Source organism: Sminthopsis crassicaudata, chromosome 2 (genome assembly GCF_048593235.1).
Source record: "Sminthopsis crassicaudata isolate SCR6 chromosome 2, ASM4859323v1, whole genome shotgun sequence".
NCBI lineage: Eukaryota > Metazoa > Chordata > Mammalia > Dasyuromorphia > Dasyuridae > Sminthopsis > Sminthopsis crassicaudata.
Window position 1 is genome coordinate 260,515,737 of NC_133618.1, and position 12,301 is coordinate 260,528,037.

A 12,301-nucleotide genomic window follows, 5' to 3' on the forward strand; every position below is an offset into this window, starting at 1 on the left:
CTTACATTGAGCCTAAATTGGTCTCCTTCTAAAGTCAACTCATCATTTTTAACTTTGATCTTTAGAAATGAAGCTTAGGGAAATGTACCAAAGGGTTGGGAACCAAAGTGGTAAAAGAGGCTTGCTGAATAGTTTTAGTATTAGAGAAGGACTCTGAAATAACTAGTGACTTTCTATTCCTCAATATTCCCCAGGTTAAGGAGATGGAGCAGAACAGCACAGTGACTGAATTCATCCTTTTGGGTCTAACAAAATCTCCAGAAATTCAACTCTTAGTCTTTGTATTAATCTTCTCTTTCTACATGATTGTTCTTCCTGGTAACCTTCTCATTATTGTCACCATCAGATCAGATCCTACTCTCACAGCACCTCTATATTTCTTCCTGGGCAACCTGGCTTTCTTGGATGCTTCTTATTGTTTCATTGTAGCTCCCAAGATGCTGGTAGATTTCTTGTACGAGAAGAAGACCATCTCTTATCAAGGATGCATTACCCAGCTCTTCTTCTTACACTTTCTTGGAGCAGGTGAGATGTTCCTTCTTGTGGTGATGGCTGTTGACCGCTATATAGCAATCTGCCAGCCCTTACGTTATGCAACCTTCATGAACCGCCAGGTATGCTACATGCTGTTGCTAGCCCTGTGGGTTGGGGGTTTTGCCCACTCCATCGTGCAGGTGGCTCTCATTGTCCGTCTGCCTTTCTGTGGCCCAAACCAGCTGGACAATTTCTTCTGTGATGTCCCACAGATCATCAAGCTGGCCTGCACTGACACTTTTGTGGTTGAGCTCCTGATGGTGTCCAACAGTGGACTGCTCACTCTGCTATGTTTCCTGGGTTTGCTGACATCCTATGCTGTCATCCTCTTTCGAGTTAGGGGCTCTTCTTCTGAGGGGAAGAGCAAGGCTTTGTCCACTTGTACCACCCATGTTATCATTGTGTTTCTAATGTTTGGCCCTGCCATTTTTATTTATACCCGTCCTTTCAGGACCTTTCCAGCAGACAAAGTGATTGCTCTCTTTCACACTGTCATTTTTCCTTTGCTAAATCCTGTGATTTATACCCTGAGAAATCAGGAAGTGAAGGCTTCTATGAGAAAGTTCGTCAAGAGGCAGGTCACTTGTGGAGCTGAATAAAGAATGGGCATCACTCAGGATATTTTCAGCCGGGGTTTGTTCATTAACACATGACTTCTATTGTTGCTGCACAGAAAACTTAATCATACAATGCAAGGAAACAGGACCATAAAAATCAAGGTACTCTACAAGGATACTATGCTCATTGCATCCACAGAACTAAAGACATGGTTTATTTTGATAAAACAAAAAGTTAGTGGCTATAATGACCTGGGAAAAGGAAAGAGACTAGGAATTGGTCAGTTTGCTAAATGTGACATTTTATTTGTGTTTTTGAGAGGAATAATTTCTTTATAAGATTTTATAATCTAAGAAACAATAGTTTGAATATGATCAATTTATTAGTTAGGCTAACAGTAATCAATAAATTGGATCATTGACCTTCCTGAATAACCAAAAACTCCAGGATAGTGGTCACCAATCTTAATATTGTTTGGGGGAATATACAGTTGGGTAGGTCTTGAAGAAAATCCAATTGGTTACAATATAGACAACATTATGGGAATAAAAAAAAAAACATGATTGGATTTTTTTAAAATGGGCTAGTATACTCACAATAAGCTAGTGACTACCTTTTCTGACAATAAAGGAATGTTACTTATTTTATGGGATCCATCAGCATCTTGCAGACCTTGTTAGTAGATTTTTATTAGTAATCTCCCTGGTACCTAGAAAGATTTGTTAGGAAGGAAGGTAAGACCCTCCTTAATTACAGAAGGACAGACAAAGACAACAAAATACTTTTTTGGGGGTGATAAAAACAAGTTAACTTGTAACTAACTCAGAAGTAAAGCTAACTAAATTATAACATTAATACAACACAAAATTATTCGAATTCATAGAATGGACACCAGAAATAAGGATGAAAAACCCTCAAAAACCCAAAACAAAACAAAACAAACTAACAGAGGTGACCCCCAAACTAGGCTCAAGATCACCTAAGTAGAATATGTGCTTTAGATGTCTTGGACTTGCAGTTGCTATGGTGAAAGTTTGCAAGGAAGGAAATCCACCCCCCTCTCCACCTTTTTTTGGGAGATGCCTACAGGGTTCTCAGTCACTTAGCATATAAATAAAAAGTGATAAAGAGCAACAAATATTCTCTTTTTAAGATCTGTTGAATTAGAAGCTCTTTGGTCTCAGTGACTAATAAGAGGATTGTTTTGTCTAGGCAAGACAACAATCCCTAACAGAGTTGCTTTATTTGTCCTTGAAAGTTGGCTAGACAATTGGTCCCTATAGGCCATCTCTAAGCATGTTCCTCGTGAGTTGCAACCTAAGTAATAAAAATAAAATGTCAATTTGAAAAATAAAGAATAAAAGGCCAAACTCCAGATACCATAACTATATAATAGAAATAGGAATAGAAAGAGATAAATAGAAAGAGATTTTCAGTCTACAGTTAATATCTATTTAAGATTTTCAAAGCACTTTCCATATTATCTCTTTGATTGTCCCAACAATCTTTGAAATAGGTAACATTATTATTTTCATTTAATAGATTAGGAAACTGAGGTACAGAGAGGTTAATTGACTTGCCCAGGATCAAACAACTTATGAGTCTAAAGCAGAATTCAAACTCAGGTCTTCCTGATTGTATGTTCAGTGCTCTATGTGCTACATTCTGCATTCTTAGTCACTAACTCCCCAGACATGAGTCACTATATTGGATTGCCTAAGGGATATTTTATGTGATTAAAATCTGAAATTTTGATATAATCAAACAAGATTACTTTTTTTTTTTTTGGTATGCTCTGTCAACCTACTGGTCTAAAAGGACTTGCCAATTTTTCTCTTGTTATTAATTGATCAGTTGTTTTAGGAATCATATATATAGTCTAGATCTCTTCACTTTCTGAAGGCAGTCACAGGTCCAATTGACAAATATGTGGATTAGATCAGGTATGTCTTTGGCATCTTCCTCTATCTGTTGCTGGGTGTCCTGTGTGTTCCACTAGATTCCCAGAACATCCCACTTAGGCTTTCTCTCCAACCCCTAGTCCATCAAGAGGGACCTTTTCTGTATCTCAGGGTCCTTCTTTGTGCTTTTTCAAGTCATTATCAATTATCAAACTAAACTGTACTCAGGAAATAAAAAAGTGAACCCAAATTACCATTACTGTCATTCAATAATGTATAATTTTTCCCCTCCTTTACCTCTCTCCTATGCTTTATATCCATTTACTTGCCAAATCCTTTCAATTCTATTGACCACAATTTCCTGTAGAGGATCATAGTGAATAGAGGGATGGACTTGGAATTAGGAAAATTATTTCAAATCCTGGCTCTGATATTTATTTAGTTGTGTGACTGAGCAAGTTAATCTCTCCTAGCCTCAGTTTCCTCATCTATAAAATAAAGATGATAATAGCACTTATTTCCCCAAGCTATTCTGAAAATCAAATGAGATTGTATATATAAAGTGCTTTGCACAATTTAAAGTATTACATAAATTATTGCTATTGTTGTTCTCATTCTTATTTCATGTCTTGACTCTTTTACTCATACCGTCTAATACTCTAGTTCAATTTCTCATCCTCAGTCCCCTATACCAATAGTTTTCTTACTGGCCATGTTGCTATTAATATCTCTTATTTCCAGATCATCCTTCACAGAGCTATCTGGCAGAATATTATTCCCTATATACAAGACTAACTATGTCATTCTTCCTAAAAAGGACAGTGGCTCCCCATTGGCTATTAGATAAAACATAATTTCTCTTCTCACTAAAAAAAAGACAAAAAAAGAGAATCTATAAATAAATAAAAATAAATAAAATGTTACCATTGTTTTTAATAGCATTTTATTTTTCCAAATATATGTAAAGATAATTTTCAAAATTCAAAATTCAAAATTCAAATATCATTCAAAATTCAAAATTTCAAAATTCAAAATTTGCAAAATCTTATGTTCCAAATTTTTCTCCCTCCCTTATTCTACCCCCTTCCATATATAGCAAGCAATCCAATATAGGTTAAATGTACAATTTTTAAACATATTTCCATATTCATTATGCTGCAAAGGAAAAATCAGATCACAAGGAGGGAAAAAGATCATGAAAGAAAAAGAAAACAAACAAACAAACAACAACAATAAAAAGGTGAAGAGACCTAGTCTTGAGCCACATTCAGTCTTCATAGTTCTCTCTTTGGATGCAGATGGCTCTTTCTTTCATAAGTCTATTGGAATTGTCTTGAATTATCTCATTGTTGAAAAGAGCCAACTCCATCATAGTTAATTATCACATATGTTTGTTATTGCTGTGTACAGTGTTCCCTGGTTCTGCTCTTTTCACTTAATATCAGTTCATGTCTTTTCTGAAATTAGGCTGCCAATAATTTCTTACAGAACAATAATATTCCATTATATTGATATATCATAATTGCTTCAGTCATTTTCCAACTGATGAGCATCCAGTTTCCAGTTCCTTGATACTACAAAAAGGGCTGCTACAAATATTTTTGCACATATGGGTCCTTTTCCCTCTTTTATCATCTTTCCATGTTGGGCTGTAAGCATGTTAACTTTTATAAAACATAGTTTTCTTTTTTTTTTTTTTTTGTTCATTCCTTTGTGACTTTTTATGCTTCTCTTGAATCTTGTATATTGAAGGTCAAATTTTCTGTTTAATTCAATCAAAAATGATTAAAAGTTCCCTATTTTATTGAATGTCCCTCTTTTCCCTTGAAAGATAATACTTAATTTTGCCAGGTAGTTGATTCTTAGTTCTAGTCCAAGTTCTTTTTCTTTCTGAACTATTGTTTTCCAGGCCTTCAATTCTTTAAAGTGGACGTTTCCAGGTCCTGGGTAGTCCTGATTGTGTCTCCTAAATATCTGAATTGCTTCTTTCTGCCTGTTTGTAGGACTTTTACCTTGAGCTATTAATTATGGAATTTAATTATAATATTCCCTGGATTTTTCATTTTGTGGTCTCTTTCAGGAGATGAATGGTAGATTCTTTCAATGATTATTCTACTTTCTGATTCTAGGACATCAAGGAAGTTTTCCTTGATGATTTCTTGAAAGATATTGTCCAGGCTCTTTTTTTCATCCTGGTTTTTAGGTAGTCCCATAATGTTTAGATTCACACTCCTGGATCTATTTTTCTAGATCAGTTGTTTTTTTCCAATAAGGAATTTTACATTTTCTTCTATTTTTTCATTTTTTAAAGTTTTGTTTGACTGATTCTTGATATATCTCATTTTTTCATTCACTTCCATTTATTCAATTACAGTTTAGTGAATTATTTTCTTCAGTTGGCTTTTTTACCTCCTTTTACATTTGGACACTGTAATTTTAAAGGAGTTGTTTTGGCATATATATATATATATATATATATATATATATATATACAGAGAGAGAGAGAGAGAGAGAGAGAGAGAGAGAGTTGCCCATTAAGTCCATTCCTAATTTGAGTAGGTTTTCAGAACTATGAGCCCTCCTTCCCTCTCTAATGCTTTTATGTATATTCTTCCTCTGCACCTCATTTGTATAACACGATTACTCTCTTTACCTTAATTCTGCCAATAGTTTTTTTTTTGAGGTACTCTATTGTTGACTGAATCTTAAACATATAGTATACATATATACATATATAAAAACATAAATAATTCTGTCCATGTTAAATTCCTTAAAAGTGATCTTTCATATTGGCTCTTTTATATAAATTTTCTGTTATGTTCAGGTTTGGTTCATAGAAAGTCCTGAAAATCTGCAAGTTTATTGAGTGTCCATTTTTTCTCATTCAAAATTATAATTTTGCTAAATATCATGGTTTTAGCCACAAACCTAGCTATTTTGATTGTTGGTAGATATGATTCCAGAATGAACAGTTTTTTATTGTAGTTCCTGATAAGTCTTGTACAATTCTAATTGTAACTCCAGTGTATTTGAATTGTTTCTTTCTTGTTACTTGTAAATTTTTTTCTTTGATTTGGGGGTTTCAAAATTTGGCAATAATATCCCTGTGTGTTTTCCATAAAGGATCTCTTAGAGGTGGCAGATTTTTTTCTATTTCTACTTTCCCCTCATGTTTTATCACTCCAGGACAATTTTCTTGGATTATTTCCTGAAATATTGTGTCAAGGTTCTCTTTTTGGTCACAACTTTTTGGCAATCCAATTATTTAATATTTCCTCTTTTTTTAATCTGTTCTCTAGAATTATCATTTTTCTTATAAGATATTTCATACTCTGTTCTATTTTCTCATTCTTCATAATCTGTTTTGTTATTTCTTGGTCTTTCATAGCTTTATTGGTTTCCCTTCATCCAATTCTAATTTTCAAAGAATTACCTTCATCTTTGAGATTCTGTATCTACTTTTCTACTTGGTTAACTTTTTTCCCCATGATCTTCTTGTTTTTCTTGAATGATTTTTATTTTTATTTTTTCCTAAATGCCTCTCATTTAATTTTTAAATTTTTTTTGAGTACTTTAAATTCTCTCAGGGCAGAGAGTCATTTCACATTACTCTTTAGGGTACAAGCTTTTTTACTAAAGTGTTCTCTGAAGATGAACCCTGGTATTCCTGATTGCCATAATATGTTTCAATGGTGGGGTTCTTTATTCTTTGCCAGTTCATTTGTTTCTAAAATAAGAGATATTACTGTAAACACCTTTAATTGTTGTGGGTGTTGGTGCTTCAACCTTCTCTTCAGCTCTCCAATCTGACCAGATACCCCAAACCAAGAAGTCCACCCTCCTGCAAATACTCATTGGCAGCAGTGTCTTGTGCCCCACTGCTTCCACACTCACTAGGTTAATTCTCGCCCAGGGCTGCCATCTCAGCAATACACCTGGGCCTGGTGTTCCCAGTCATCTGAGGTTCACTCAGATTTGAGACTCAAACCCTGATTCCACAAACAGTGTGGGATGTGAAAGTCTCTGTGATTGCTGCTGATGCTCCAGTCATATCTAGCTAGCCTGAGAAATCCCAATTTGATGTTTCTGTGGCATTATCCTGGAGGTGGTGGTGCTTTGGACAAGTTAATCCTCAGCCTGGGTCTTTCTTTAGATCTTCTCAAATTGTATCAGAAGGGCCCCTGTTCTTCCCCAAGTCTTCTTGACTTTTCACCAGTCTATGTTTGCCTTGAGGCACAGATTTGTTTTACTCTGCCATCTTCTCAGAATCCTCCCCACCAATTTATTTTTGTTTTCTTCAGGAAATTTGTGTACTTTTCCCCAAACTTTCGTAATTCTTTTAAGATCCTTTTTGAACTCTCCCAGGAGAGTATTTTTGAGGTGGAAACCAGTTCATATCCCCTTTTGAGGCTTCACTTGAAGGCATTTTGTCTCTACTGTTCTCTTCTGCATTTGCATTTTAATCTTCCCTGACTCCATCCTAGCTTTATATAGTCAAATATATCTTTGATTTTTTGTCCGTTTTTTAAAACTTGAACAGTGTTTCTAGGACACAGGGGAAATTGTCCCAAGGTTTACTGCAGTGGGACAGTGTAGCCTCTTACTGACTGCACTGGGCTGGGCTGATGATGCTGCAGGTTTTTTATTTATTTATTTATTTTTACTGAGCTTGGGAGGCATGGCCAAGGCCCACCTGTTATGCAGGGGTTTGAGACTCACAATTTGCCTTCTGTAGTTGTGCTGGAGGTGTCACAGCTGGTCTGCTAATCCATTGGCCTTCTGAACCAGGATAAAATGAACAATGCTGCTAAATTTTAATTTGTTCAATTTCTTTTTTCTAAAACAGGTCTATTTAAGTAATTTATTTCCTCTAATATTAACCTGGGTAATTTATATTTTTGTAAATATTCATCCATTTTAGTTATATTTTTGGAATTGCTGTCATACAGTTGGGCAAGATAGTTCCTAATTATTGCTTTAATTTATTTTTCATTGGTGATAAGTTCATCCTTTTCTTTTTTGATGTTGGTGATTTTTTTTTTATTTTTTTTCTGATCAAATTAATCAAAGGTTTTTTCATAAAACCAACTCTTGATTTTATTTATTAATTCAATACTTTTCTTAGTTTCTATTTTATTAATGTCTCCTTTGAGTTTCAAAATTTCTAATTTGGTATTTAATGGGGGGTTTTTAATTTGTTCTTTTTCTAGCATTTTTAGTTGCATGCTTAATTCATTGATCCTCTCTTTCTCTATTTTAGAGATATAAAATTTCTCCTAAGAACTGCTTTGACTGTACTCTATAGGTTTTGGTATAATGTCTCATTATCATAATTCTCTTGAGTAAAATTATAGATTGTTTCTGTGAGTTGATGTTTGACCCACTCATTCCTTAGAATTAGATTATTTAATTTCCAATTGGTTTTTAGTCTATCTTTCCCTGGTCTTTTGTTGAATATAATCTTTTGCATTTTTGTCTAAAATGAAAGCATCTACAATTTCTGCCTTTTTGCATTTAATTGTGAGGGTTTTATGCCCTAATATATGGTCAATTTTTGTGTGAGTGCCATAAACTACTGAGAAAAATGGTATATTCCTTTCTGTCCCTATTCAATTTTCCCTAGAGGTCTAACATATTTAAGTTTTCTAGGATCTTATTAACCTCCCTAGTTTCTTTCTAGTTTATTTTGTGGTTAGATTTGTCTGATTCTGAGAAGGGAAGGTTGAGGTCTCCCAATAGAATAATATTGCTGTTTATTCCTTCCTATAACTGTATTAACACCTTCTCTAGGAATTTGTCTCTTCTACCACTTCTACCACTACCCTTCTGCCAAGTGGTAGAAGGGGGCAGAATTTAGTATCTTTCCTACAAGTCACAGGTCAGGAATCATATCCTACATGAGACCTGTTGGATATCTGCAATAGAAAAAGAGTATAATCACCTCAAATCTTCCTAATAGACTACCTAGTAACTATCTTTCTTTCTCTCTATATCATGATACATTATTTTTATTCTTTATTCTTAGGTGTGTAAATGTTTTATCCTATCAGACTGTAAATGTGTGTATTTTGTTATCTATATATTCCTGGCATGTTACCTTTGTACATAGAAAACAATTAGTAAATATTAGTTGAATATTATTACATTACTGAATGACTTATTTTAATATATCAACAAGTCAAATAAGCAAGTATTTATTATCTAATATGTTATCTTTCTAAAGAGATTACCACATTTTCAATGTAGTCTCCTTTGTAATATTACTCTTTATTATTATTATTATTATTACATTATTATTAGTACAATAAATTGCTCTTTTCGTGGTAGCCAAATACAAAAAGCTAAAGTGCTACCCATCTACTGAGAAATGTTTGAACAAGTTAGGGTATATAAATTTAATGGAATATTTACTGCAGGACAAGAAATGACACGAACAGTTCCACAGGAATCTGGTCAGATCTCTTTGAACTAATTCATAATGAAGCAAACAGAAGAACTTATGCAATAAAATATTTAAAAATCTTAAAATAATAATTTATAATATCAGTGTTGCAAAAACAAACAATTTTAGACGGTTAACAACTCTGATTAATTGTGATTCCAAAGGATTGAAAAAGAATGTTGCCTACCTCATGACAAAGAGTTTTGATAAAGAAAATATATATAATAAAAAAAGCATTTTTCCCATGGTGCCATTGTGGAATTTGTTTTGCTTGATGATACTTATGTGACAAAAGGATTCTGAACTTTCCTTCTTTTTGCCTCCCCCCACTCCTTTTCTCATCAGTGGATGGGAGGGAGGAAAAAATACTTTATGATTAAATTTAAAAAAAAAACAAAAAACTTTGAACAACTTTAGAACTTTTTTCAATATAAAGACAAACTACAATTCTGGAGGATAGAATAGGATACGTACTATTTATGAAAAGATGATAGACTTAAATGAAGATTAAGACATATTTGGATATAGAAAAACTGAAAACTCATTTGGTTTGACATATGTATTTATTATGGTAATTTTATTTGTTCTTTTTGTTGCTCAGTGGGATGAAGATTAAAAAAATTATTATGGGAAATGTTAAAAAAAAAACTTGGGGGAGCAGGTAGGTGGTGTAATGCATAGAGCACCAGCCCTGAAGTCAGGAGGACCTGAGTCCAAATCTGGCCTCAGACATAAATCACTTTCCTGGCTGTGTGACCCTGGTCAAGTCACTTAACCCCAATTGCCTCAGAGGGGGGAAAAAAAAAAAAACAATTTGCGGAAAGAAATGGCATAGCATAACAGAAAATATATTTTATAGTTGAGTTTTAAATACTATGGCCAGATCCATGGAGAAATAGAGGCAAGAAGCTTTTTGGTATCCTTCACATTTGATAATTTACACTCTAAAGATATTTTTTGCAACACTGGGAAAAGCCTGTTAAAGCTTTAATAACTCCCACTGCAGACTTGTTGCAGTGTTTAATCCCTGTTGTCCAAAAGGTTAGTTTTCAACCAGTTATCATTTTAAGACAGAAATAAGTATATATGTATATCTGCATATGCATATATACATACATATATATGTATATATATATTCACATCACAGCATCTTGTTGCTAACCAGAAAATATTAATGTCCTCAAAAAGTTGTTGGTTTCTGGAGTATGTGGTGTTTCTAATTTTCCCTGTATAGCTGGTAAGTAGAATAGCTGACAGAAGGCATACAAAGAAGGTTGTTATTTATTTTTTATAATTTGACAATTAAAATTTAGTCTCACCATTGCAAAAATATTTTTTGTCTAATAAATGTGAGCTTGCATGTAGTAGAGAATAATGATATCCACTGGTGAAAAGAGTTTAATCTTGGTTTAGGTTGAGCAGATAGTGACCCATATAAAATTATTTAAAGCTCACCCAAAAGCTTCTTGTTCTTCAAATGTTTCCTCCTGGACCTATCACAGTGTAGGAACTATCTTGTTATTTATTTATTTATTTGTTTGTTTATTTATTTGTTTGTTTGTTTGTTTGTTTGTTTGTTTGTTTGTTTATTTATTTATTTTAATCTTCCCTGCCTAGCATAGTGCTTTACATATTAAAAAAAATAAAAAGATTTGTGACTTCTCTAATGTGAATGAAGAAACTTCTGGCAATGCAAATTAGCACTTAGCAGTTTACAGAATTAGAGTAGCCTGGGAATATTAAAAGATAAAATGATTTATCAGTAGGCAATCTATATAACAAGTGAGACTTAAATCTAAGTATTTAAGTATTTAAGGCTGGTTATATCATGTTGTTGCTCATGTGCACTTTGCATCTTATAGAAAATTAATTTCAGCTGAATAATTAATAAAGCAAAAAAAAAAGTGATTCAGGATATCTGCCTTCATGTAATTATTCATGATTATTTAAATTTGAGTATTTAAAAAAAATAAAGGATGTCAGAACTAGAGGTCATATTAGTGATGAGCTAGTTCACTAACCCCATTTTAATAGATAAAAATCCAGCCTTAAATACACCAAATGTTTCCCTTCTCTCTGTTCCCCTGAAAACTACAGCCATTCATTGAGACAACTAGGATTGGATAGCTAAAAAACTGAGCTCAGAGTCAGGAAATTCTGTCCTGGTCCTTGGACAAGTTATTTAATTTCTAAGCAACTTTCTATGACTATTAATTGTAGAGAATATACTGACCTGTACAAGTAAAGGGAGTTTCTTCATTTGGAAATTCTTTATTTCAAAGAAATCATAGGTCTAGTCTCTACCCACTATGAGAAAAAGGAAGGGATATGAATGGAGCTAGAGGCCAATTCTCTCTCCCTGGCCACTTATGGGCTATTTATAATTTCTTTGGCTTTTCAATATCTTACTCTGGATTTACCTTAGATATTTTAAAGGAAAATAAATAATTTATATTTATTAAAATGTTAATTTTCATTAAAAAAAAATTGAATAAATTTGGAGATTCCTTCCAGCTCTAAATCTATGATCCTTTGAAATACCTTTTTATCTTAAAATTTTTTGTGTGATTTTCTTTTTTTATTCATTATTTATTTTAAGCTTAAATACAAAAATTTGAATGATCTTTTAATCTTTATTGTTTGCTGCCCTAACACAAATTCAATTATACAGATGAGGAAACTGAGGTCCTTAATGGTTGTAACTTCCCTAAATTATTCTTAAATGGTATGGACTAATCAGAATTGAAATTATGTCTAGGCAAAGGTAGGCAGCAACTCTAGTTACTCAAACAAGGAGTACAAGGAAAGAAAGCATCTAAATATTTTTAAAATACCCATAATTTCACTTCCATAAGAAAGATTTCTA

The 12,301-nt window shown here is 33.3% G+C and overlaps 1 protein-coding gene across 1 annotated transcript; it reads left to right on the forward strand.

Annotated features, from left to right (window-relative positions):
- Positions 1-203: 203 nt before the first annotated feature.
- LOC141553411 (olfactory receptor 4N5-like) lies at positions 204-1,133 on the forward strand. Its single transcript, XM_074285080.1, has one exon. The coding sequence runs from the start codon at positions 204-206 to the stop codon at positions 1,131-1,133; it is 930 nt and encodes a 309-aa protein (XP_074141181.1).
- Positions 1,134-12,301: the final 11,168 nt, after the last annotated feature.

Bases quoted from the DNA above. Each gene is read 5' to 3' on its own strand.
- LOC141553411 (XM_074285080.1), top strand. From the start codon at position 204: ATGGAGCAGAACAGCACAGTGACTGAATTCATCCTTTTGGGTCTAACA.